This window comes from Centruroides sculpturatus, unplaced genomic scaffold (genome assembly GCF_000671375.1).
Source record: "Centruroides sculpturatus isolate CEXI.00-Female unplaced genomic scaffold, Cexi_2.0 scaffold148, whole genome shotgun sequence".
Lineage (NCBI taxonomy): Eukaryota > Metazoa > Arthropoda > Arachnida > Scorpiones > Buthidae > Centruroides > Centruroides sculpturatus.
The window spans coordinates 494,986-520,471 of record NW_019384359.1 but is presented as its reverse complement, the minus strand read 5'-3'; the positions used below and the strand labels follow the sequence as shown (position 1 = coordinate 520,471).

Genomic DNA, 25,486 nt, shown 5'->3' with positions numbered 1-25,486 from the left:
ATATTATTTATATATATATATTTATACAATAGTATAATTGTTTTATTGATTAATGCAATTACATGAAGGAACATCACACAACTTGCATAAAATCTATAATCAAATTCCTTCCATAATTTTTTTGCCATGGCTAAAAAATGCTGTGATGATTCATTGCTTCAATTCCTGAAGATCTTTAATCACGGCCAGAGAAAGAAATCAGACTACGGTCTGGAGGACACTTACATAAGATTGACCTCATTGTTTTCTAGATCTTGTACAACATCTAACTTTAGAGGTACTGTACTTGAAAATGTACATGTCATTTTTCTGATACAGGATGTTCGGGACTTAAATGAATCATCACACAATATCCATAGAGGAAAACTTTATTAGTAGAATTCAATTATAATGTAAGCGTTGTGACACAGATGTCATATTGTGTGTTTAAGATTTAAACTTTCAGAGTTATTCTAGTGATTGATTTTTATCATGATTGTGATTTCATCGATTGTTTCTAACATATGAAAGTGTATCATTCTTTCTGGATTGCCCTATATTACTATAGGATCTTATATTCTAATTTTTTCGTTCGATGGTTCTTTCTATTTTTTAATATTTGAAGACAAATTTGCCCAAATAGGGATCACCATTTTTTTCTTTTGCATTCTAGACAGTACAGTCTGTCTAGAACACAAAAGAAAAAAATGGTGCTCCCTATTTGGGCAAACTTATCTTCAAATATTAAAAAAAAAAAGGATCTTATATCACAAATTATGAGCCAAATAATAAATTAGTTGAAAAATAAAGTATCTTTCATAATTTATATGATAGAATATAAGTTCTGAAAGATATTTTATTGTTTTATTAATTTTCTATTATTCTATTGTTCAGTGTAGAAATTGGGACTTTTCATAATAGGTAAAATTAACATAATTTATTTTCTATATCAAAATTTTCTTTTTATAAGATTTAAATATACTTGATTCTAAGACATACCAATGATTTTTATGTCAAATTTAGTTTTTTTTTATGAAAATGAAAAAACTTTTAAATAATTAATTTTATTAACTTTGATTAACAGGTGGAAAAACAATAGAAATGCCATGAAATAGGTAATGTTTAGCACTTCTGTTTCCATGTTCTTTACCAAAAATGGATAAGAATGTGCATCTTACTTGTTAGAATCAATGAACAAAAGTGCTGAATCTTACCTGTAACCTTTCTTTTATTATATATTGTAATATCAGTCTTTAAAAGCATTTTAAATGTTAAAAAGGAGTTTGAATTGAATGCTTGTTATTAGCAGAACTCAATTGAACTGATGTGATTGTTCAGTATTATAGCCAAAAATATTTGTTATTTATGCATAACACACTTCTTTTCAAGTTAAATGTGAATATAAGATGCCACAGATTTTACAGTACACCTTTATTTCAGTGTAGGAATAGTGTGCAAAATAAAGAAAATACGATATATATTGTATTGTAATAAATGATAGTATTATTTTAGTATTTAAATGAGGTATTCATTTTTGTAATTATCTTTATGATTAAGATCCATTTTTCATCTTAATAGGTATTGTCCAAGATGTAAAGAACATAGAGAAGCAACCAAACAGTTGTCATTGTGGAGGCTACCTATAGTGCTTATTATACAGTTAAAGAGATTTTCCTTTAAGAATCTTATTTGGAGAGATAAAATTGATAAAATGGTTGACTTTCCCGTGAGGTTAGCACTGTATACTAAATTATTTTATAGAATTTTTTCCCAAATAAAAAAAATTGTATACATATATAAATATATACATGTTTTTAATTATATTTTAGAGGATTAGATCTTAGTCCATATTTCTGTGGCTCTGTTCCTGGTGTTCCTCCAATCTACGATTTATTTGCTGTCATTAATCATCATGGAAGCATTTTAGGAGGTCACTATACAGCTTATGCACGATGTGTCAAGTATTATTTCATTAATTTCTGTGAACTTGCTCTAGTAAATCATTAATTCTTAATTTTATTATTTAATCATTTATACTTAATTAATACAGCCAACTGATAGAAATCACTTGTTCATTTTTAAACAAAAATTTTCTTTCATCTTTAATCACACTTTAAAAAAATGTTTTGTATTGATCAAAGATTGAGTGAATAAAATGATATGATTAGCATATACATTATTCGGATCGCATAACTATATATCATTTTAAAGCTTTTTTTTTTACTATATGTAAATTAAGCTATTTTTAGTGTTTACTTATTTTTACTTTTTATTCAATTATCAATAATTGCCTGGAACTAAAGGTCAAATAAATGTTTTAAAAAATTTTACTAAGCTTTAATTTTGGTGTAGAGTTCCTGAATAGAGAAGGGGAAAAATTAAAGTTTTGCTAGTGTAAACAAACCAAATACAGCTATTTAAATAACTTTACCACATGACTAATTTCTTATTTTCTCTTTCAAATTTTGTAAAAATTATATATTTATTTTATAAATAAAGAGCTGTGTGAAAACTTTTGTAACTTTCAAAATCTGATGTGAATGTTTAATGATGTATAAAATATACTATATATTATAATAATTATCAAGCATATACTGTGGGATGTTTTGTAATTACCTGACCAAGTACATCATTGATTTTCTAGTCTTTTGGATGTAGATTTATGTTTTGCCACAGCAACAGTGATCACCTTATAACTCAACAATAAAGTGATGACTCTTTTATTATACTCATCTCATATCTCTAAAACAATGTAGACTATAGAAACATTTTCTTTGTAAGAAAATTAAAGGATGAAAATCATAACTTAAATATTTATATCTCATTAATTACATATTCTTGGCAATATGCCAGAAAAAAATTCAAGCAATTTGATCTACGAGGTTTAATGTTAATGAGAAAATTTTCAAAACAGTGACTTAAAATATAAGTATCCCACCTGAAAAAGCACAATGCCGTCTATGGTTGCTTAATGATTTAGTCTGGCAGTTATGGAAATTTCAANAATAATCAAGTGAAATTTATTAAAGAATTTATCAATAATTATATATAAATATTTTTTAGATATTTATAAAATACTGGAAATTCCCAGTTATTGTGGTTAATGTTGCTAGGCAAAACACTGCAATAATCAAAACTATGATAATGAAGAAGAATAGTATATGGGAAATAGGAGATTGTACCAAGAATTTTCCAAAATTATGCTTAAAATCTACTATATAAAGCTGAAAAACTGGGTTCTGTCACGGTGTGCCAAAAATTTCCACTAGGGACATCCCTAGCTATTATTTAAATTAACAATAAATTCAGTATATTATTATTTGATGTGATTTTTTGCATTTTTGGCTGCATTTTAGTAGGGTACACCATGAGAAATTCAGTACATTATTATTTTTATTTGTAATAGGAATTTATTATTTATACCACGGAATGACACCGCTGCTGCTAGAACGCCCACTAGGGGGCATTTTGGGCTACTAGAATAGAAGGATTAGAAGTACAAAAAATCTAATGATCTTAATCTTTGTTGTTTTTTTGCTCGGGCAACACTGAGCTCATCTGCTGGTTTTAAATATTATGCTATATAACTTCTCTCCACTTTATTAATGTTTCTAAGAGCATTTTTTATGCTAATATTTTTTCATAATTCTATCAAAGATTTTTTTCTTCTGTTGTTTTTTCAATTGCCTGGTAAAAATCTTACATAAATAATAGTGAGGTAGCAGCCTACGTTTTCATCACAAAAACGTGTATGTTGGACGTTCAGCGCCGCCTTCCTGTAAGCCTATAAGTTTGATAATGGCATTTGATACATCGAGCATGATTCCACTGATGTTCCAAATGCCATTGTCAAACTTCTAGGCTTATAGGAAGGCGGCACTGAACGTCTGACGTACATGTTTTCACGATGAAAATGTCAGCCGCAACCTCTCTAATGTGTTTTAACTATTTAAATCAGTCTCCTGGTACAGGCTGGAGTAATAAAGTCACATTAGATAGTAAAAAATGACTTTAATGTTTTGAAACAAATCATGGGGTTTCATTGTATGACCAGTAGCATTCTCTAAAATTAACAAAATTATAAATTCAAGATTTATGTAGGAAAATTTTGATCTAAGTGATTCAAAACATACTGGGTGCTTGCTCAATTACATTTTAAAAAGTTATTGATGAAGAAATATTACAGATAGAAATTGCATAAAATTGTCAAATAACAACTTAGGAACTAGTGTCAAATCTCAGTGTATCACAAATAAGCATTGTTAAAACCTTTTATGGACTTGAAATGGCCACAAGTAAACAATTTTTAGACTCTACATGCATTAAGTGAAAAAACAAATTGAATTGAATGTCAAAATATATCACATTGTGAAATCAAAAACAATTACCCAAAATTTCATATTTTGAGCTAAAAAGACTAGATGAAACTTTCATTTGGCACAAAAATCTGCAATAACTGGGGTTTACCTGTATTTATTTTGTTTTAAAAGACTATTATAGTGTTTAGTGTAGTTGTAGTGAAATTTGAATGTTTTAATTTGTATTAAATCACAACTTTCTATGTAATATTTTTTATGTTTCATTTTCTATATATAATAATTTTGATTTAATATTTGAAAATGTAAAAATATAACTGCTAAATGATTTCACATTGTGATACATTTTGACATTCAATTCAATTTGTTTTTCACTTAATGCATGTAGAATACAAAACTCGTTTTTTGTGACCATTTCAAGTCAATAAAAAGTTTTAACAATTCTTATTCATGATACACTGAGATTTGACACTAGTTCCTAAGTTGTTATTTGACAATTTTATGCAATTCCTGCCTGTAATATTCCTTCATTGATAACTTTTTAAAAATTGTAACTGAGCAAGCACCCAGTATGTTTTGAATCATTTAGATCAAAATTTCCTGATTGAATAAATTTGAACTGGCAACAACAAAAATACATACATTTCATTTCAGATATGCAATATAGTGATTTCATGATTAAAATTTATCATCTTATTTTATTCAATTGCTGTAGCTTTTTGTATGCTTTATATCAAGTTAAGATCAATGTTCAACAAGACAAAAAATATATATATATATTTGAATACTTTTGATCATTATTATCAAGTTAAATATCAGGCATAACCAGGAAGTAAGTTTCATTTATAAATTGCAACACTAATCAAGGTTGTGTGCATGTGTGTTGAGTTCCTCTTCCCTCTGGAAAGTAATAGACTCCACTTATTTGCAATTGGATTGTGTTGACTCATCATTGTGTGTGTGCTTACAATGTTCAAGAAAATCTAGCAGCCTGCCATTTATGAAATGCAGTCTGTTCTCTGTTGAATGTAAGATGTGTGAAACTGAGACATTTGTTGTCAGCTGTGCAAGATGTATGGAAAATAGGCATGCCATGAGTGGTTCATTAATACAGAGACAGGTGAGAAACTTTAATGAAGGACATAAAAATGTTCATGGTGATCTGCAAAGCAGCCAATCATCTGTTGTTAATGAAAATTTGGTACAGCTAGTGGAAGGGAAAGTTTATGAGGACAGACCATTTCATCACTTTCCTTGTATTTCCCACAAAATTTGTAGTCATTTCTCCATGAAATTGTGTCTAATTACCTACAGTTTCAGAAGTTCAGCTCACACTGTGTGCCAAAGATGATCAGTAAGGAACACAAAATGAAATGAGCTGGCAGTGCATTGACTTTTTTGACATGATAACATGAGTAAAGTAATGCCATATCATTATAAGTGATGAGATGTGGGTATCGAACTTTACTCCTCATTCAAAACAGTAGTCTATGGGGTGGAGGTACACCAAGCAAGAAAAAATTTAAGCAGACTATTTTAACACTTGAAAGATTATGTACACAGTGTTTTAGGACAGAAAAGGCTAGTTTTCTGTCCTAAAACACTAATTTCTCAGATTAGTTTGTGTAGAAATGCTTATAGAATTTATGCCTCCAGACTCAACAATCAAAACAGGAGTCTATCATGAAGCACTAAAACTGTGTTGTGCAATCCAGAACAAGTGGTGTGGCATGTTTAGTTGGGATGCTGTGCTGCTTCATGATAATGCTGCCCATATATTACTGCCAAAATGCAAGATCTCATTAGGACATTCAGCTAAAAACAAATGGATACTCTCTCCAGCAGCCCCAATTTATCACCAAGTATTGATAATTTCTATTTGTTCTTACATTTGAAAAAGTTCCTGGCATCTCCATGAAAATAACAAAATAAAAGAAGCCATGAGCATACTGTTTGTATTGCAGGTATTGTTATTCTACAATATGGGAATACAAAGGCTGATGTCCTGTGACAACAAGTGCATCAACTATAGTGTAAACTAAGTCAAAAAGTAGTGTAAAGTATATACATCCAATGGCAATAATCATCATTTGAAATTAAATTGTTTGTTTTTAATAGTTCTTTAGAACTCGTTTTCTGGATATGCTTTGTATGTGTAAAGCTATGGTCTTAAATTAGATTTAGTATCTGGTTTAATATAACTTTGACTCATATGGTTTATTATTTTAATATATTGAAGAAACCATTTTAGCTTTTATATATAAAGTTAATTTTAAATTTTAAATTATATGATTCAAATTATATGATATAATTTCAAAAACAGTTTTAAAGGCATTACACTAGCTGTTGTTAAAGTTAATAGCAGACAGACAATACTGGATGAATTATATAATAATAATTAATAAATCTTCAAGTTTTACATTTTTAACATGCTCTTTTAATGTTAAGCCACTGAAGCCAGAATTTCTTCTTATTTACTAGCCATACTTAATATTATCAGCCAGTTATTGTTATTAGTTTAGGTTTCAAAGTAATTATAATATAATAAGTGGAGCGTACGGTAATAATTGTTTTATATATATATTATAAAGTATCTAGTAAGAGTTGTAATTAATATGTCTTGGTACTGTGATGCTTATATATATTATATATTATTTATGTGTTAAGACATCTTAAAGAGCATAAAACTTAAGATCATTAAAAGAGTGCTAAGAGCTAATGCTTAAGACCATTAAAACTGCAATGATCTAATAAAGTCATTAATGTTACGTGGTCTACCTATTATTTATCCAATATTGATAGTGAGCACTAACAGTTTTAATCAAAACTTTCTTTGTGATGTTATCAATGCTGTTAGTGTAGCATAGATTAAATGGCTTTTTTTAACCATCTAAATTGAATTTACTATTCAAATGCATATGTTTGTTACATAAACTTTGAAAGGGTGCATTCTCTAATATTTAAAAATTAGTATATTTTATTAATAAAACTAATTGTAATATAATATTTTATTACATGATTATTTTTGTGATAAAATTTTTGAAAATATTTAATAATAATTATTGTTTTAAATTAAATTGTGGATTATTATTGTAAGCCTCACATGGGAGTAGTGATGTCTGAAAATAAAGCAAGAATATTAGAGGAAATTATTTAAAATTTATAATAAAAAGTCGGTTTTTATTAACTATTTATTAAACAATATATAAGTTTTAAAAAACAGATACTCATCAAAAATAGTATAAATTGAAAGATTAGTTTGTGTAGAAGTGTTTAATTGAAAGTCCTCATTATTGTCCTAGTAAAATTAAGCCATTGAGACAAAATTTCTCAGAACAAAAAAATAGTAGAAAATGTTACTTTATTAAAGATACTGGTGATAAGAAATGCAGAATATTTTTAGAATAAAAAGAAAGCAGAAGAAATGATCTAATGATTGATTGTAAAATATTGAATACTAGCTGTTACCCGTGACTTTGCCCGCAGAAGTTTTGCAAGCAAACCCCATTTATATTTAGTATTTCAACAACATAGTAATTGTTATATAACACCTACCGCTGAGAATCAAGCCTACTATTTTCAAATTGATCAGTTTTATGGAATGTTTACAATCATTCTATAATTGAACCAGTATGCAGTAAAAAATTTGAATTTAAAACGGTTCAAACATTTGGTTAAAAAATTGAAATATATAAAAATATTTATAGCAATTTCTGAGATGTTATCAATTTAATACACCTAAGTACTCAATGAAGACTAAACGTAGTCGAAAACAAAAAATCGCATCTAAAACAGTACAGTAGAAGTTGTTCTTCCGGTACTGTGTACTAAACTAACTGTGTACCAAATTTCATCTCTAGGTTCAGCAGTTTTGCTCTGGGCGATGATGAATCAGTGACTCAGTCAGTCAGGACAAGTAATTTTATATATTTAGATAAAAACTAATGAAATTCATTTAATATTTGTAGCAAAATCCTTAAATAAATTTGGAAAGAAGAAGAAAAATTTAAATACTACTACTGGTTTTTTTTGTTTGTATGTTTATCAATATGAAATTGTAATTTATTGAGTTGCAAATTTATTCTCCATTAAATTTTGTGTATTGGCATAGTCTATAGTAATATATTAATTCAGGTACCCATTTTTANATATTATTTATATATATATATTTATACAATAGTATAATTGTTTTATTGATTAATGCAATTACATGAAGGAACATCACACAACTTGCATAAAATCTATAATCAAATTCCTTCCATAATTTTTTTGCCATGGCTAAAAAATGCTGTGATGATTCATTGCTTCAATTCCTGAAGATCTTTAATCACGGCCAGAGAAAGAAATCAGACTACGGTCTGGAGGACACTTACATAAGATTGACCTCATTGTTTTCTAGATCTTGTACAACATCTAACTTTAGAGGTACTGTACTTGAAAATGTACATGTCATTTTTCTGATACAGGATGTTCGGGACTTAAATGAATCATCACACAATATCCATAGAGGAAAACTTTATTAGTAGAATTCAATTATAATGTAAGCGTTGTGACACAGATGTCATATTGTGTGTTTAAGATTTAAACTTTCAGAGTTATTCTAGTGATTGATTTTTATCATGATTGTGATTTCATCGATTGTTTCTAACATATGAAAGTGTATCATTCTTTCTGGATTGCCCTATATTACTATAGGATCTTATATTCTAATTTTTTCGTTCGATGGTTCTTTCTATTTTTTAATATTTGAAGACAAATTTGCCCAAATAGGGATCACCATTTTTTTCTTTTGCATTCTAGACAGTACAGTCTGTCTAGAACACAAAAGAAAAAAATGGTGCTCCCTATTTGGGCAAACTTATCTTCAAATATTAAAAAAAAAAAGGATCTTATATCACAAATTATGAGCCAAATAATAAATTAGTTGAAAAATAAAGTATCTTTCATAATTTATATGATAGAATATAAGTTCTGAAAGATATTTTATTGTTTTATTAATTTTCTATTATTCTATTGTTCAGTGTAGAAATTGGGACTTTTCATAATAGGTAAAATTAACATAATTTATTTTCTATATCAAAATTTTCTTTTTATAAGATTTAAATATACTTGATTCTAAGACATACCAATGATTTTTATGTCAAATTTAGTTTTTTTTTATGAAAATGAAAAAACTTTTAAATAATTAATTTTATTAACTTTGATTAACAGGTGGAAAAACAATAGAAATGCCATGAAATAGGTAATGTTTAGCACTTCTGTTTCCATGTTCTTTACCAAAAATGGATAAGAATGTGCATCTTACTTGTTAGAATCAATGAACAAAAGTGCTGAATCTTACCTGTAACCTTTCTTTTATTATATATTGTAATATCAGTCTTTAAAAGCATTTTAAATGTTAAAAAGGAGTTTGAATTGAATGCTTGTTATTAGCAGAACTCAATTGAACTGATGTGATTGTTCAGTATTATAGCCAAAAATATTTGTTATTTATGCATAACACACTTCTTTTCAAGTTAAATGTGAATATAAGATGCCACAGATTTTACAGTACACCTTTATTTCAGTGTAGGAATAGTGTGCAAAATAAAGAAAATACGATATATATTGTATTGTAATAAATGATAGTATTATTTTAGTATTTAAATGAGGTATTCATTTTTGTAATTATCTTTATGATTAAGATCCATTTTTCATCTTAATAGGTATTGTCCAAGATGTAAAGAACATAGAGAAGCAACCAAACAGTTGTCATTGTGGAGGCTACCTATAGTGCTTATTATACAGTTAAAGAGATTTTCCTTTAAGAATCTTATTTGGAGAGATAAAATTGATAAAATGGTTGACTTTCCCGTGAGGTTAGCACTGTATACTAAATTATTTTATAGAATTTTTTCCCAAATAAAAAAAATTGTATACATATATAAATATATACATGTTTTTAATTATATTTTAGAGGATTAGATCTTAGTCCATATTTCTGTGGCTCTGTTCCTGGTGTTCCTCCAATCTACGATTTATTTGCTGTCATTAATCATCATGGAAGCATTTTAGGAGGTCACTATACAGCTTATGCACGATGTGTCAATTCACAAAATACACGTAGAAATGAAGTGGGTAAGTTGTAAACTTTTATTATTTAATTTATGATGGTAATTTAAATAAAATTTTATATAGTTGTAAATTTCCAGAAAAATATTTTAATGTAAAGAAATTTTTGTTTTATAGATTGGAGACTATTTGATGACAGTCGAGTTATGTATGTACCAGAAGCTAATGTAGTCACAAAGTCTGCATATATGCTGTTCTACAGACAACGTGGAGTGCCATTTACACCAACTAATTTATCTTCTTGTACAAAAACTTCTAACAAAGAACAGAAACAAAGGGAAAATCTTTTAGGACTAGATATAGAATTAGGAAATGTATTGGACAGCAACATTCTTTCATATTTGGGAGAAGAAGCAACAGAAATGGATACTGTAGATTGAGTGCAATTTAAAATAGAACAAATTAACTGTGATAAAGCATCATTCATATACAATTTATTCTTTCTCTATGATAATATACAAAATCATTTGGCACATCATCATGAAAATAGCACATCTAATATGCAATATATATTTATGTTTCTTAAAAAAACCAAAATGTGTACAGTACTATGATATATTTCACAGACAGCTTAATATTATATGTGTTTTTATTACTTTAAAAATGTTATTTATATATAAATACTGTATTTACTCGCATATAAGATGAGGTTTTTATTCATTTCTCACTGTTTCAAAAACCTAGGTCATCCTATACGTGCTTGTGAAGGATTCTTTGCATTTTTTTCAATCATTTTTGTGAACCGTGTATTCTCATCTTTTACTGGATTCTCACCCTCTGTGAGTATCCCGTAAAAGATGCGAATGCACGGTTAAAAAAAAAAATACTTTTGTTTTTAAACACCAGAAGGGTGTTTAAAAACAAAAGTATTTTTTCTGGGTCGTTTGAATCCTTCTTGTGTATTGTCAGGAGTAAAGATGATTAGCAATAGGTAAAGTAAAGCTTTTGAATTGAATTCCAAAATCACACAGAAGCTCGATATAAGTTTTAATCCATTCCCACGTGAAAACAGATGATTATTCGGAAATCAGAATTCGGAAAAACTCATAAGTGTAATTGACAGAGAGTGGATTCGACTGTTAATAATAGGCATAAAAGATTTCCAATCGTCCAGCTTTACACGAAGAAATTATGTTATCGATTTTACAAGATTTTTCCTTAAAGTTTAAAATGCCAGTAATTTCTGCGGGTCAATGTGTGCATTTACGTGCATTTGATATTTTATTTGTGATTAAACTAAATAAAATTAGAATTATATTAATTAATAAATCTAATTTTCTTTATTGTGATCTTTAAAGCCACACCTCATCTTATAAGCGAGTAATATGGTATATTATTTTCCTTTTTTTGGGTTAGTATCTTGCAACTTGACAAGAAACCTGAAATTGGAAATAAATGAAATAAACCAACATCTCTCAGCAATCTCAGATAAATATTTCAGCTATAATTGGTAATTATATTAATATAATAATATATATCTGTAAATATTTTTGAACTCATTTAAAAATTTATTTCAGCAACATTATATTTTATCTATACAAAACAATATTTATGATATGGGTGAGTGTTGTGAATTCTCTCAGTAATAAGACTACTACCTCAAACAATATTGTCAAATTTAAAAAAAAAATGACTCCATTAGTAATGTTATTCCTGAGAAATTTGTGTTTAGATGTCGTACTCGGTACGATTTTGTTTAATATTTCGGAGAATTATATATACATTTCTCCGACGAGATATTATATTATGTTGACAGTAATTAAATGCAGTCTAATAAGAATTTTGTTTTCTGCTTCCTGAATTTTTCTTTAACACAATGTATCAATAAGAAATTAAATAATATCTACATAGAAATGAGATAGTAGAAAATTTATGGGCTTAGTACAAGGTCAACTGATTTGAATATCACACTCTGCAGATATCCTTGATAGTAATGAAGATTGTGTAATCTTAATTATAAATAATTTATATCAAACCATATCCATTCATTTTCTCCATTTAAGATTGAGTTTTCAGTTCTTATTTCTCCGTGACATGATTTTCTACGAAAAATACAATCTGATTCATAATTAGACATAAAAAAATAAATAAATGTAACTGTAAGTCTGGTTAAGTGTAGGAAAGACATTAAAATCAAATTGGGTGACTGTTTATTATTATTAATATATTTTTTTCTGTAACTAAATAAATAAGTATTTCCTAACATAAACAAATACTGCAGTCTGGATATACCGTGTGTATATAATTTCAAATTTTTTAAAAATCTAATTAGTCATAACAAAATATATATTTGGTGTCTGAAATTTAACAATACTACTATATTATTACAGTAGGCAAATTTGTTAAAGCATATATTATGCACTGTAAATCTTTAGAGTTTTGGTTAGGGTCCAACACAAATGTCACTTAGGTGTTTAGTTAACAAGAAAAGAACTCGGTCGTTTTGCAGTTCAATAACACCTTAAGTTAAGGGTCATTGGACTGTCCCAAAATCCAGATCCTCCAAAAGATGCTAACATAACTGTCCTTGACCAATGTCTGGGAAATTTAACAGTTGCCATATGGGATCGGGTGCTAGAAGTTAGGAACTGTCATTGCTGTTGTCGGTTGGACGGTAACCCGACCTTATGATCTGCTAAGTCATCTGGTGGTCGACTTTCATTTATGATGGAGAGCGTGCTCTAAACTCCCCCGACATCTGTAAGTCATTATATCTCATACTCTTCCCGGACATATGTCAACGTAGCTGTTGTATCTTTCAGAAAGGATGGAGTAGTGAAGAGGAAGCGATGGAAACTAAACGATTTCCGATTGTCACCTACAATTCTTTTTTTCACGTCGGCACATAATTTCGATACCGTTTAACCATAATTAAAACGTACAAGAGTATCGTCTAACTCCACAGTTGGCACTAAAAACTGTGTATCGGTTGCAGCCTTCGGAATTAAAACTGTAGTAATAAAAGCATGAATGCGGATCAGTTTACCGGCTCTATACTTAGGAATTGCGTGCCGAATTCTTATCATCTCCCAGAAACTTTTATTTAAAGAGTTACTTAAAAGAAGGACAGTTTAGAATAGAAGATTAGATAAATGATATTTTAAAGAGGTGCATCTCTCTCTGGATGCACTTAAAACTTTTGCAACATCTGTCGGCCGGAAGGGGCCATGTGGTATTTTCAATAAAAGATGCGGATATTTTCTTTCATTGTTTAGTGTAGATTGTAACTTACACTTAACACTTATAATAAATACAAAAATTATTTATGTTATTTCACAATTTTTTAGTTATTTTTAGCCATTAAAATATTCGTGAATCATATATTTTGTGCAATATTTTTTCATTAGTATTGTATTGTTGGTGGATAAAATTACTGCGATAATAACGATTTCCAACGAAGTTTTAAAATTATTTCCGCATTTTAAGTTTTCGGGGATTCTATAAATAAATCATTTTTTAAAAAATGTATAGAGTTTAATATTTCATAAACCAGTTTTTATGCCACGATGTTTTGTTCTACATCAAGGAACCGCAACGAATAACAGCGTTGTGTGTCATATACGTATTAAGTCAAGAAAAGTCACTCACGTCTTATTTTTAATCTTAAATCCAGTTTTACGTAGAAAAATTTATGTACCGCAACATTAACAGTTTTTCGCTAAATCTTTCGACGATTTATATAATTACGAGGAAGTAAGTGTCTTTCTTTTATTAAGCTACACTAAAGGGAGGAGTTAAGTCACGTGACGGAAATGACGTCTAGTGGACGAGTTCAGAGGCACTGTGACTTACTACCTGTTGCATGTGCTGGAGTGGAGGCAAGATGAAGAGTTGTGCACTTTTTTTATGGTTATTTTCTTTAGGTTTATTAGTTAACGGTAAGAAAATCTTTTATCTTTTTATTTACTATACACCTAATATTATTATTTTTTTATATTTAAAATATTATTTTTCTTTCACGTAAGATGTTAAGTTTTAATCGTATTTTTGGAGATTTAGAATATGTATATATGATTATAATTTAGTATTTTTGTATACTTGCCTAAGTTTTTAACATTTAAGAATTATATTAATTTTCTATTATCTATATTTGATGTAATTTTAGAGATGTCTCTTTCCTGTTTAAGAAAAGAAAACACGTTTAAAATAGAAAATTAGACGTGTTCACCGGCTATTTAAAGTCTAAATAGCCGGTGAACACGTCTAATCAGAGTTTAATAATACTTTGAATATTGTTTCTTATCGAAGATCATTTATTAATTCGGTCTATTTACTTATATAATTTTACAAATGGATGGTTTGTGCAAAAATCCAGTCTTTTAATGGGCGATCCGTAACTTTTTTTTCATACAAAAGACCTATTTTTCTTTGACAGATCAGTCACGATTTTTATATAAACAGGAAGTAGTAGCCTTCTTTCGGTTCATTGGAATTTTTTAAACTAATTTTAAAACATTTTCTTAAAGTTTCCTCCTGAAAACTGATTGTCTCCATGCCAGAGTTTAACTCGTTTTAATGCAAACGATCGCCTTTACTGACCTCTTTCCGAGCAAATTGGCCATGGGCACGCAAACTCGAATCCTTCTTCCTTTGATCTTCTAGTCTATAAAACGGTCTATTAATTTATTTTTAATTAACAATTCAATAAACGTTTGTGCCCAAACTCTAGCTTCTTTGTAGATCTACGAGAGTCAGTGTACGGTAAATTCGAAAAAGAAAAAGAAAACATTTAATTGGTCGCTCGAAAGAAAACTAAGGGGCGATGAAAAGAGATATTTGACAAGTTTCAAAAGATATCTTCCCGCTGTGTATGTAATAAATGCGGGAAAATATTATCTTTAATGGCGTTGACAGAGTTTTTAAGTATTTTTGCTACAAAAACAAACAACTTTATGTCTCCGAAATGTACAAGATGGACAGCGTCATGTGCAAGCGTTATGGGAGTGCCATTTGTCAATTAAATATACTTTTTACGTTTCAAGGGTCATCTCGGGTTCTCAGTCTAGACGGAGATTAGGATCCAGTCTGATTCCCTGTAAAAAGGAGATCTATTTCGCTCCAACAATTTTTTTCGAGTTGACAAATTTAATTTACAAGGCTATTAATTAGTAGGGCAGTGGGTGGTTTAGTATAAGTTTAGGGGCTGTTTTTCCTCTGGGAAAAAATGAAAAAACTCGCCTCGAATCTTTCCGAAACAGAAATTGCCCATATACATCACGTTTTCTCCCTTTAGGCGCCTTTACTAATGGGATATAATATTGCACCAGTTTAAAACGAGTAATTACTACAACTACAAATTACAATCGGCGATACAACATTGTAAAAAAGCTCTTTGTATTTTAACTTTTTTCGTATATAAAACTCTCTTGGAAAATTTGGGGTAGGTTTTTTTTTTTTGTTTTGCTTGATAGATCAAAGAACGCCTTATTTATTCCTCATTAGATTTATGGCTTTTTGAAATTAAAACGAATTAAAGCCAAGAATTGAAGAGAGATTATAAAGATTTATTTGTTAAAATTTAGTATAAAAAGAATTAATTGAATCAATTTCTTAATTTTCTTTTTAAATAATCGAGTCCAACGAGCTACACACTTTCATAAATTATAGCTGGTGGTATGTTCCTTTTCAATTGCAGTTGTACTTAATGACGAATTAATGAGGTCACATTACAAATAACTAGTGATGTATAGTAATTAAGAATGAGTAATACTCATTTTTATTATTATTATAAATAAATATCGAAGGGTTTATTAACAATAATGTGGCAATTTAATCGTATAAGTAGCTCATTCGCAATCAGTTCTCAAGTACTTCTATCGCGACTCTTATCAGATTTACTATTATTTAATGAGGATCACTTAGTTCCTGTTTTTATTTCGTTTCTTGTTAAATGCGACTATTTTCACTAGAAGGAAAAAAACATTATCGAATTTTGTAATTAAGTAAAATCGCGCCAGTGAATCTGATGATTCAATTGATGTTCGAGAATTCATCGGTGCACGAAATCGTAGCCGCTTGGATGCATGAATAAATCCAAACTTATGCTCCACCTTTCTGTATAAAGAATCGCGCCTTTATATTTCGTCATTGTCGGGTAGTTATAGAATGGTGAAAGTCATGGACACAAGCATTGATATAACAATGCAACTTTCATGTTCGTGCATTGGAAATTAAGTATTTCCCATACGAAGTTAGATACTTGAAAGGTTTCTGCGTTGAAATCATTTAACGTTTGAATAGTTAGAAAGGTTACTGTATCGATATCAGGAAGGAAAAATTTGTTTTTTCTTAACAATTGCTAATTACTATTAAAAAAAAACATTATGCCTTCGGGCCCTATACGCGCGTGAACGATTATCTGATTCATTCTCTTACGTCATTTTAACACGTTTTGTTATTTTAAACACTCGACTCGATTCTATGATGATAAAAATGTATTTTATTCTTGTTTAAAAGTACCATAAGCTTCTTGCGAGCTTCGAGCGATATGCCAGTGCAATGTACGATAACTCGGTTTATACAGTATTTACACAATATAAGTTTAAACGTTGCGTAAGAAATCCATTATATACGTGTTATTAACAGTGAAAAACTCGATTGCCAAGAAACATTATAAAGATTTCGAGAGGAGTTTAACTACATATAAGTCATAACAACTGACTTCAGTCGACATCGTTTTATTCAGAGCAGCCACAGTTCTTGTATTTTAACGTTTCAGATCACGAAATGGGTCAAGTATAAATGTTGACCTTCCTGACAAACTCTTGAAACATGACAAGGGATGAAAGATAGCGTGAAACACGAGAAACCACCACAAGTAGGAGGCATTTCGTACTTAACGAAGGCTGTTTGATGAGGATGTCGTGTGAATTATGTCAATAGACATAGATAAGTGGAAGTGACTGATGAATCTTGAATGTAATACGGGCAAAAATATCCCGAGACATGTTTTTACATGGTATTAACTTGTCGTCTTATCTTCGATAACTCGATTAGCTAAAACAAAATATGATTCTATGATATATATATATATATATATTTGAATAAATAACTTATTAATATTCTAAAAATAACAAACTGTGTTCCTTTCACTTCCATCGAGTCTTTGTGATGTATACTACTAACACAACTCGCATTATTCAATGTCCGTATCCTGAACAAATAATTGCAGTAGAAGTATATGTAGATATTTTACATACGCTGTTTAGTCGAAAGCAAACGAGTGATCATGTCGATTATAGTTTTATCGTTGTTGGTAATCCATATTATTATTGTCCCGTATAATTTTGAGACTATTTGGCTATCAGACCACTATGATCTCATACCAGGTTTGTGTCTTCTTCTTTCCTTATATTTGTTATTTTAAATAATAATCTATATAGGTTTTAGTGATGTATATTCAGAGAAAAAAAAAGTTTACTTCTGAATATTTCGTCAAAATTTTATGTATCTTTAATTCAGACATATAAAATATTCCGTTATTAAATTTAAATCGGGTATTCTGTAATAAATATCAAAATATAAGGTTATATAATGTATTTTTTTACTTTTCACCCGCCAGCACCTTCGGGTGTTTGCATACTTATCTTGGATTCGGTCAAGTCCTCGGAGACAAAATCGAGTGAGGGATGGACCCAACATATCTGGGTCGAACCCAGTCGTGTGAATCTTTTTAACTGGGTTCGATCCAGATAATCTGACTGGGTTCTGACCAGCAGATCCCTAGAGCGGTATTGATGACTCTTGGTATATTCAAGGGCATCGAGAGACGTCGCCGTGCTCGGAGGAGGAAAAATATTACATGGACTCCGAGTAAAGAAGTTATTTAAAAATTTGAGTTTTTCTTATGGATTTTATTGCTTTTTTTAAATAAAAAAAACAATAGTTATTTATTACAATAGCGCATGAAAAACAAAACAAATTGTGGGATGATGTCTGGACCCAGGGAAGTTTTTCCTCGCCCTCATCGGCCCTGGATATTTATATTGTTGATATTAATGGTCGGATGACGGTAGTGTTTACTAACTTAATGCCATGCAACCATCTATTACATAATATAAGGAAATTTAATAAAATATTCACGCCTACTTTTTAAAACCAAGTCGTATTTTAATCATTTACTTAAGAAGTTGTATATATGTATATATCGTTCATGAATCATATTTAGTAGAATTACAGATGATGAATGTTCATTCAGTACTTTTTTTTTAATGTAATTATTCAACATAAATTATTTTACGGATAATGAAGTTCTGTCTATGATTCACTGCATTTAAGTCATATCTATTTTGAGAATGTATACGTTTTCTCGTTATATACACATGAAACTATTTTTGATTTATTTTCGCATATTTAAAAATAAGTTATGTTACATTTAATTATTAAAAATATAATTCTAACATTATATTATTGTTTATAGGAAAATTAGTGTTTCGTCCATTCTTTCATCAACCACGCATCTACGAAAATGCTCCTCCCGGTGTCCATGTGACTACAGTACACGCTTATGATCCTGACTCACCACGAAAGTTAGTTACATATGAAATGTTACAAGTACGAGATCACAATTACTTTAACATTGATGAAGAATCCGGTAATCTAACCACATTCCGAAATATTAACAAAACAGCTGGAGGAAAATTTGAGGTAGGATCATAATTATTGTAACATCAGACGAGATACCTTTCAAGGACGATATTTGCCATCTTTTTCAGGTAATCGTCGTTGCTAGTAGCGATGGAATCTCCGAATTCGATCATTTGACCATATCTGTGACAGAATTCAATCAATTCGCTCCGCAGTTCGAGAGAGAAGAATACGAAGGAGAAATTCACATAAATACATCTCTCGGTACACCCGTCTTAAGAGTTTATGCACACGATGACGATCCAATTTCTCAAAATGCAGAAGTTTATTATAGAATGGATCAGAATGAGTCTAGTAAATATTTTCAATTGAATCAAGATTCTGGTGAATTATCTTTGTATATAAGTTTACATTCCGCTCCGAGAAGATTGGTTTTTGGAGTATTTGCCGAAGATGGAGGATCACCCAAACGATGGGCTCAAGCACAGATTAAATTGTTCGTTAAGACTATATCGGGTAAGATTTTCGTGTTTCTTTTTTTTTTTACTGTAAAGAGTTTCTTTTTTTAAATAAATTTTAATAATACGATTTCTTACAGAACCCGTTAATGTAACCATCTCTAATATTACCGAGTCTTCGGCCAAAGTATGTTGGTTTCAGCCATTGTTTGGAGAAACTGAAGGTTACGTTGTGACTTATCACGAAAAAAATGTGGAAAAATTTGGTGCTTCTGTGAAGAACATTACGTCAACGACGAAACTAACTTGTACCGTTCTCGGTAATCTTCGACCTCAAAAGGAATACGTAGTTTCGGTTACGGGACGTAATCCTTACGAAATCGGACAAGCTAGCATTAAGATGAGCTTCACTACAACGCCAGATTGTAAGTAGCGTATATATTGGATTATAATTTTTATGGTGTTAAAAAAAAGAATTGAATTTTATAACTGTTTATTTTTAGTCTGTCGACGTAATATCTGCAAGCGTGGAAAATGCTTCAAAATAGCCCAAGAACCTGGTTACCGTTGCGAATGTGATCATGGTTTTTACGGTAAGATCTGTGACTTGTTCGATCCCTGTTCTGAAAAACCTTGTGGTGATTATGGTGTATGTCACAACACGTCCCACAACGACTATCACTGCGAATGTTTGGAGAATTTCTCGGGTAAAAACTGTTCGGATTTTAATCCTTGCTCAGTTCATCCCTCACCTTGTAAAAACGGAGGAGTTTGCGAGATGATCCGAAGTCGTGAATATCGCTGTCGCTGCAAAAACGGATATTCCGGAGAGACGTGTCAAGATGTGTCTCCGGATGCTTGTTTTTCTTCTCCTTGCACGAATTCCGGCGTATGTCACAATCTTAACAATTCTGAATATAGATGCGAATGCGGCGAAGGATATTCGGGTAATTCATAATTATTCATCGGATTAATAGAATAATATAGAAATATTTAGTGTTCTTCACGAATTTTTTTTTATTTATCAGGGAAAAATTGCGAATATGATGTAGAAGAATGCTCTTCGTCTCCCTGTAAAAATGGAGGATCTTGTTTAGAAGGTATAGGTGTGTTCAGTTGCCATTGCACAACCGGATATTACGGTACTCTTTGCGAACGTAAAAGTAAGTCTAATATTTTGCAATTGTATAGGCCTATATTATATAAATTGATATAATTAATATTTATTCTACGAAATCGATAACAGAGGAGTGTCAAATGGATGTCGTGCAGACGGATAAAGGAACATTTTTGTGGAATTCCACAGAGCATGGTATGATCGTGCTTATAAAATGCCCTTTCGGTACTTTGTATCCGGCAAACGAAGAAATAGAAGGATACGCTAAAAGAAGTTGTCTGCTTCTATCAGATGGTTCGGTTCAGTGGAGCGAAGTGAATGCGAATAACTGCCAAGCGGAGGTATTTTTCTTGTTTCGTTGTGTTTTCTGTAAAACTTTACGTTAATTAAATAACTAACCGTACGAAAATTAATAGGGATTTCGAGCAGCGGAAGAATTAGCTGGCGAGTTGCAAGCTCTAACTAGTAATCCAGATAAAGTTAGTCCCAAAGAATTCCAACAAGCAGCCAGTCAAATAGAAGCCATCGTACAATACGCGGTTCAAAACCAAAAGGTAAATTCTAAAGATAATTCGGAATTGAAATGCATAATTACATTCACGGGCTTAAAAATTGTTTTATAAGCGAATGGTGATTCATTTTGTTATTGTTTTGATAAATTGCAGCTCGCCTACGACATGGTTTCGGTACTAAGCAACATGTTAGATGTTAACGATAACGTGTACGAGGTTGGAGACGAAGATGGAATTGTCACTAAAAAGTAAATAAAATTTTATTTTATCGCTTTAAAATTTTAAACTACAATACATTTTGTTTAAGTTCTTTGTACAAATAAGCTTATTTGAACAGGTTCTAAAATAAACTTTGTTGTATAGAACAAATATTCTCTTCTCTTTTTATATAGATTAGTACAGGTTGTGGATACTTTTGCATCGAATGTTAAATTAAGTCCCGGAGAGAAGGTCGAATTTTTTACACCAAATATTGTGATAGTTGCATCGAATCCTAGCGAAGTATCGGGGGATGGTTTGGGTTTCTCACCGGATCCCGGACGTAGAAAAAGAAATGCCGACTTCCTTCTAAATTCTCAAGTAAGATATAATACAAAACGATTCTTTTTGAACGAAATTGCCGATTTATTTCGTATTTATTCGATTTAAATTAAATATATATTTTTTTAAATATAAACGAAAAGCACGCTCGTTTGTTTGTTTATATCGACTTTTCCAAAATTTGTTTTTGAATCTTCGGGGGTCATCTTATTTGCCAGCATTTCGCATACAGAATTTTAAACGTTTACTTAAATTATTTTTAATTCTTTTATATTATTTTATACGGAAATTAATTTTCTCCAATATCTCTTTACTTCATATAAAAAAAAAGTATGCGTGAAAATAACGATTAGTATTGATGAAATGCGAATAAATCTTTTTATTTATAATTTATATTCAACAAATTATTCTAATTATCTTTAAAATTATAGACTAATATTTAATTCCCTTAGAGAAAATCCATAAAACACTCGATCTATTTTTCAAATGTTTTGTTTTTCAATGGGATTTTTTATTAGTTTTTTTTTTAGTTCGATATTTACTCGAGGGAATCGAAGACCGAATTTATTAGCGATTAACGAGTTAACATATTTATGGATGAACGAATATTCGTTCATTTGAGAATCATACAATAAATAAGATTCTCATGCATATATCTATTGCCTTGTATCTACCAGTCGACCCCCCTATAACACTGTTGATAATTCCGTTTTATATGAATTCCATGTTGTACGAGTCACTTAGATTTTACAAATACATGAGCCGTTCACAGCCCAGCACACGTATTTGTAAAATATAACTGGCTCGTACAACATGGAATTCATATAAAACGGAATTATCAACAGTGTTATAGGGGGGTCTACTTATTTTACTATATATATATATTCTTAAATATCTAATTAGTGAATCATCATTATATGTTTTTTTTACATCCGATCTAGTATTTAAACTTTGTAAAATTTCCATTTTGTAACCTTGGAAGATATTTTTGAAAGTAGGAGTGCATAGTTAATGATTTAACTAATCAGCAAAAGCGTGCCACCATCTGCATCTCAGTCAACGGCCATTTTAGTTATTATCATTCCAGCATGCTGGAATTTGATCTTTTTTTTTTACTTTTTTAATTAAAATCTTTACAGATATTTTAAATTTCAAACATTTTCTGTAAATAATATTTTCTCCATAAATAGATTCCCGGCATTACTTTGCCCAACGAAGTGTTTAATTTAGCGAAACAAATTATAAAAGACATCAGAGTGAAGTTTGTTTCGTATAAAAACGATAAGTTTTTCCGGTCCAGGAAATATAATAAGACAAGATGCCAAAATACTGAGCCGTGTCACGAATTGAAAACGTTTCCAGGTATTATACTGTAAGAGTTTTTATTTCTAAACATCTATTTTCGTTCTGTTTAATTAATATAAAAGGTTTCCTTTTCAGATAGACAAGTCCTTCAGGCAAGCATCAATAATATTTCCATTTCTAATCTGACCGATCCCGTTGTTTATGTCATTCCTACAAATAATAAGCAAAAATACTTATGCGTTTACTGGAACGATCACGGTATGTGAATTAAATCCTAAATTTATTTATTTATTTTTTTAAAGTCTCGATAATTTAGTTAAAATTTGTATGATTTTACTTAATTTCTATCAGAAAGAGAATGGTCGTTGGATGGTTTGATCACTAACCAGACAGAAAATAAAACGTTTTGTTTTTCTAATCACTTGACCGCATTTTCTGTTCTTTTGGTAAGAAAGATTTAATTGTATTTTCAATAAAAATAAAACATTTTATATGATAAATACTCTTTATTTTAGGATCCCACTCCGTACATGGTTATACCTAAACAACACGAGAAGGTTCTGTCTATAATTTCTTATATTGGATGCGCTTTATCTTTAACTGGTCTTTTCCTAACTATTCTCACTTATTCACTTTTTGGGTAGGTCATTAATAAATTATTATTATTATTTTTATTATTGGGATTTAAATTAACTTAAAAAGGTTATTTGTAACAGGTGCCTGCATCGCGATCATTCCGGCAAAATCCTCTTGAATCTTTGCATTTCTCTAGCGCTGATGAATATGTCATTTTTATTGGGATCTCATCATAATTCTCCCAAACACGGACACAGCGTATGTTTGTCGGTAGCAATATTGACTCATTACTTCTTGCTGACTTCTTTAGCGTGGATGTGCGTGGAAGCTGTAAACATGTATCAGCTTTTAATTCACGTTTTCGCCTCGGCAGAGACACATTTTCTACTGAAGAGATTTATTTTGGCTTGGGGTAATTGAATTTACTTATTAAAAAAAATATTTATTATTTAAATCATTATTTAAAAATGTGAAATATCTACAGGAGGACCTTTCGTTATCGTGTCTATCGCTGCGGGAATCGACATTAATCAATATTCTAATCAAAACGATTAGTAAGTATTATAATATATTATATTAGTAAAACACTCGTTCTATTTATATTGTTACTAATATTGGATATTTTTATTATCTTAGTTGTATGCTATCTCCATCCAATCCATATATATACTACATTTCGTTTCTCGGTCCGTCTTGCATTATTCTTTTAGCGAATTTGATCGTATTCATTATGGTGACGAAAGTCCTCTTCACCCCAAGAATGACAACTAGCATTCATATTAATAGAAACGGGTATACGGTTACCGCAGCTCAAGTCAGAGGAGCATTTACGGTTATGGTGCTGCTGGGTGTTACTTGGATTTTCGGTGCATTCGCCGTAGGAGAAGCCAAACTGGTATTTCAATATTTATTCTGCATTGCAAATTCTCTACAGGGGTTTTTAATTTTTATAGTTCGCTGCCTTCATTATCACGAAGCACGCAATGCCTGGCTACAACTCTTTCAAACTGGTACATTGAAGAAATATCGAGGAGTTGTACCACCCGGTGTATCTTGGTGCACCAATTCTAATTCTGTTAACAAGCAGAATGGTCATTCTAGGACAACTCGATTGGCTAGCGTCAGCAGCGAAACCAATAGCATAATGTGGAATCGTAAAGATAGTTCTACTTCGACTTGCAATTCTCAACTGATCAATGAAAACAAAACCAAACAAATAAATAATTTAAAAAACACTATTAATCAAAGAGAGATTATAGAACTGGGCAACGAAAAAATATAAGTAGTAGTCGCACTTTTTACATTTTAAATAGCATTTTTCCTTGTACAGAATCGATAAGTGGTATTAATCGATTGTATTTAATGGTTATGTGATAATTTATATTCATTTTTTATTATTTTTTTTTCTGCATCTCATCATCATTTTTACATCGAAGCACGTAAGTAGTTTAGGAAATATAAATCGACCCATCGACTTGTGCCAATTACCAATAACAATATTTTTTACGTTAAATCACCTCGAAATACCAAAGACGTTGACTGTAAAACAGTAATTAAAGTTGATATATTGTATCGAAACGAATGTTAATTCATAATTTAGTTACTGTAAATAAATAGACAATAAATTTTATTACCAATAATTGAAATATGTACATTTTTCTCTTTCACTTTTTTTTTTTCTTTCTTTTTACAAACATTTTACATTGTTTAATTTTGCATGAATTCTTACATTTAATAAAATAACATAAGAATAAATCTATATTTAAAATAATTATATTGTATATTTAATTACGTATTAATAAAATAATAATTTAACTTATAATACTTTTCAAAATTAATTAATTAATTAATCAATTAAATACATAAGAATATATTTATTATTTTTATATTTTATCCTTTGAAACGAAGCGCANAGCAAGTCTTTAAAGTTACTTAATCTTTGAGAGTATTGTAAAAATCATTTATAATGATTTATGAATATTTTTA

General features: G+C 29.9%; 2 protein-coding genes across 3 annotated transcripts in view; both read left to right on the top strand.

Moving 5' to 3' along the window:
- Positions 1 to 11,333, top strand: part of LOC111640315 (ubiquitin carboxyl-terminal hydrolase 19-like) — a 75,860-nt gene extending 64,527 nt beyond the window's left edge. The window contains exons 21-23 of the mRNA XM_023386326.1: positions 1,558 to 1,710; positions 10,252 to 10,412; positions 10,524 to 11,333. Of these exons, the coding sequence (XP_023242094.1) occupies positions 1,558 to 1,710; positions 10,252 to 10,412; positions 10,524 to 10,786 (577 nt within the window). The 3' untranslated portion in view covers positions 10,787 to 11,333. The remainder of the gene's footprint in view (positions 1 to 1,557; positions 1,711 to 10,251; positions 10,413 to 10,523) is intronic.
- A 31-nt stretch (positions 11,334 to 11,364) lies between these two features.
- Positions 11,365 to 25,137, top strand: LOC111640467 (cadherin EGF LAG seven-pass G-type receptor 2-like). 2 transcript variants are annotated; one of them, XM_023386483.1, is made up of 17 exons: positions 11,365 to 14,284; positions 18,826 to 19,052; positions 19,121 to 19,508; positions 19,591 to 19,875; positions 19,954 to 20,397; positions 20,479 to 20,613; positions 20,697 to 20,908; positions 20,984 to 21,121; positions 21,233 to 21,327; positions 21,472 to 21,658; positions 22,810 to 22,981; positions 23,060 to 23,182; positions 23,276 to 23,370; positions 23,440 to 23,564; positions 23,641 to 23,912; positions 23,985 to 24,054; positions 24,137 to 25,137. In XM_023386483.1, exons 1-17 carry the CDS (start codon positions 14,209 to 14,211, stop codon positions 24,780 to 24,782), a joined length of 3,690 nt encoding a protein of 1,229 aa, XP_023242251.1. In that variant the 5' UTR covers positions 11,365 to 14,208; the 3' UTR covers positions 24,783 to 25,137. The 2 variants fall into 2 exon arrangements, with proteins under 2 accessions (XP_023242251.1, XP_023242247.1); XM_023386479.1 differs by lacking the exon at positions 11,365 to 14,284 and adding an exon at positions 16,142 to 17,734.
- Positions 25,138 to 25,486: the final 349 nt, after the last annotated feature.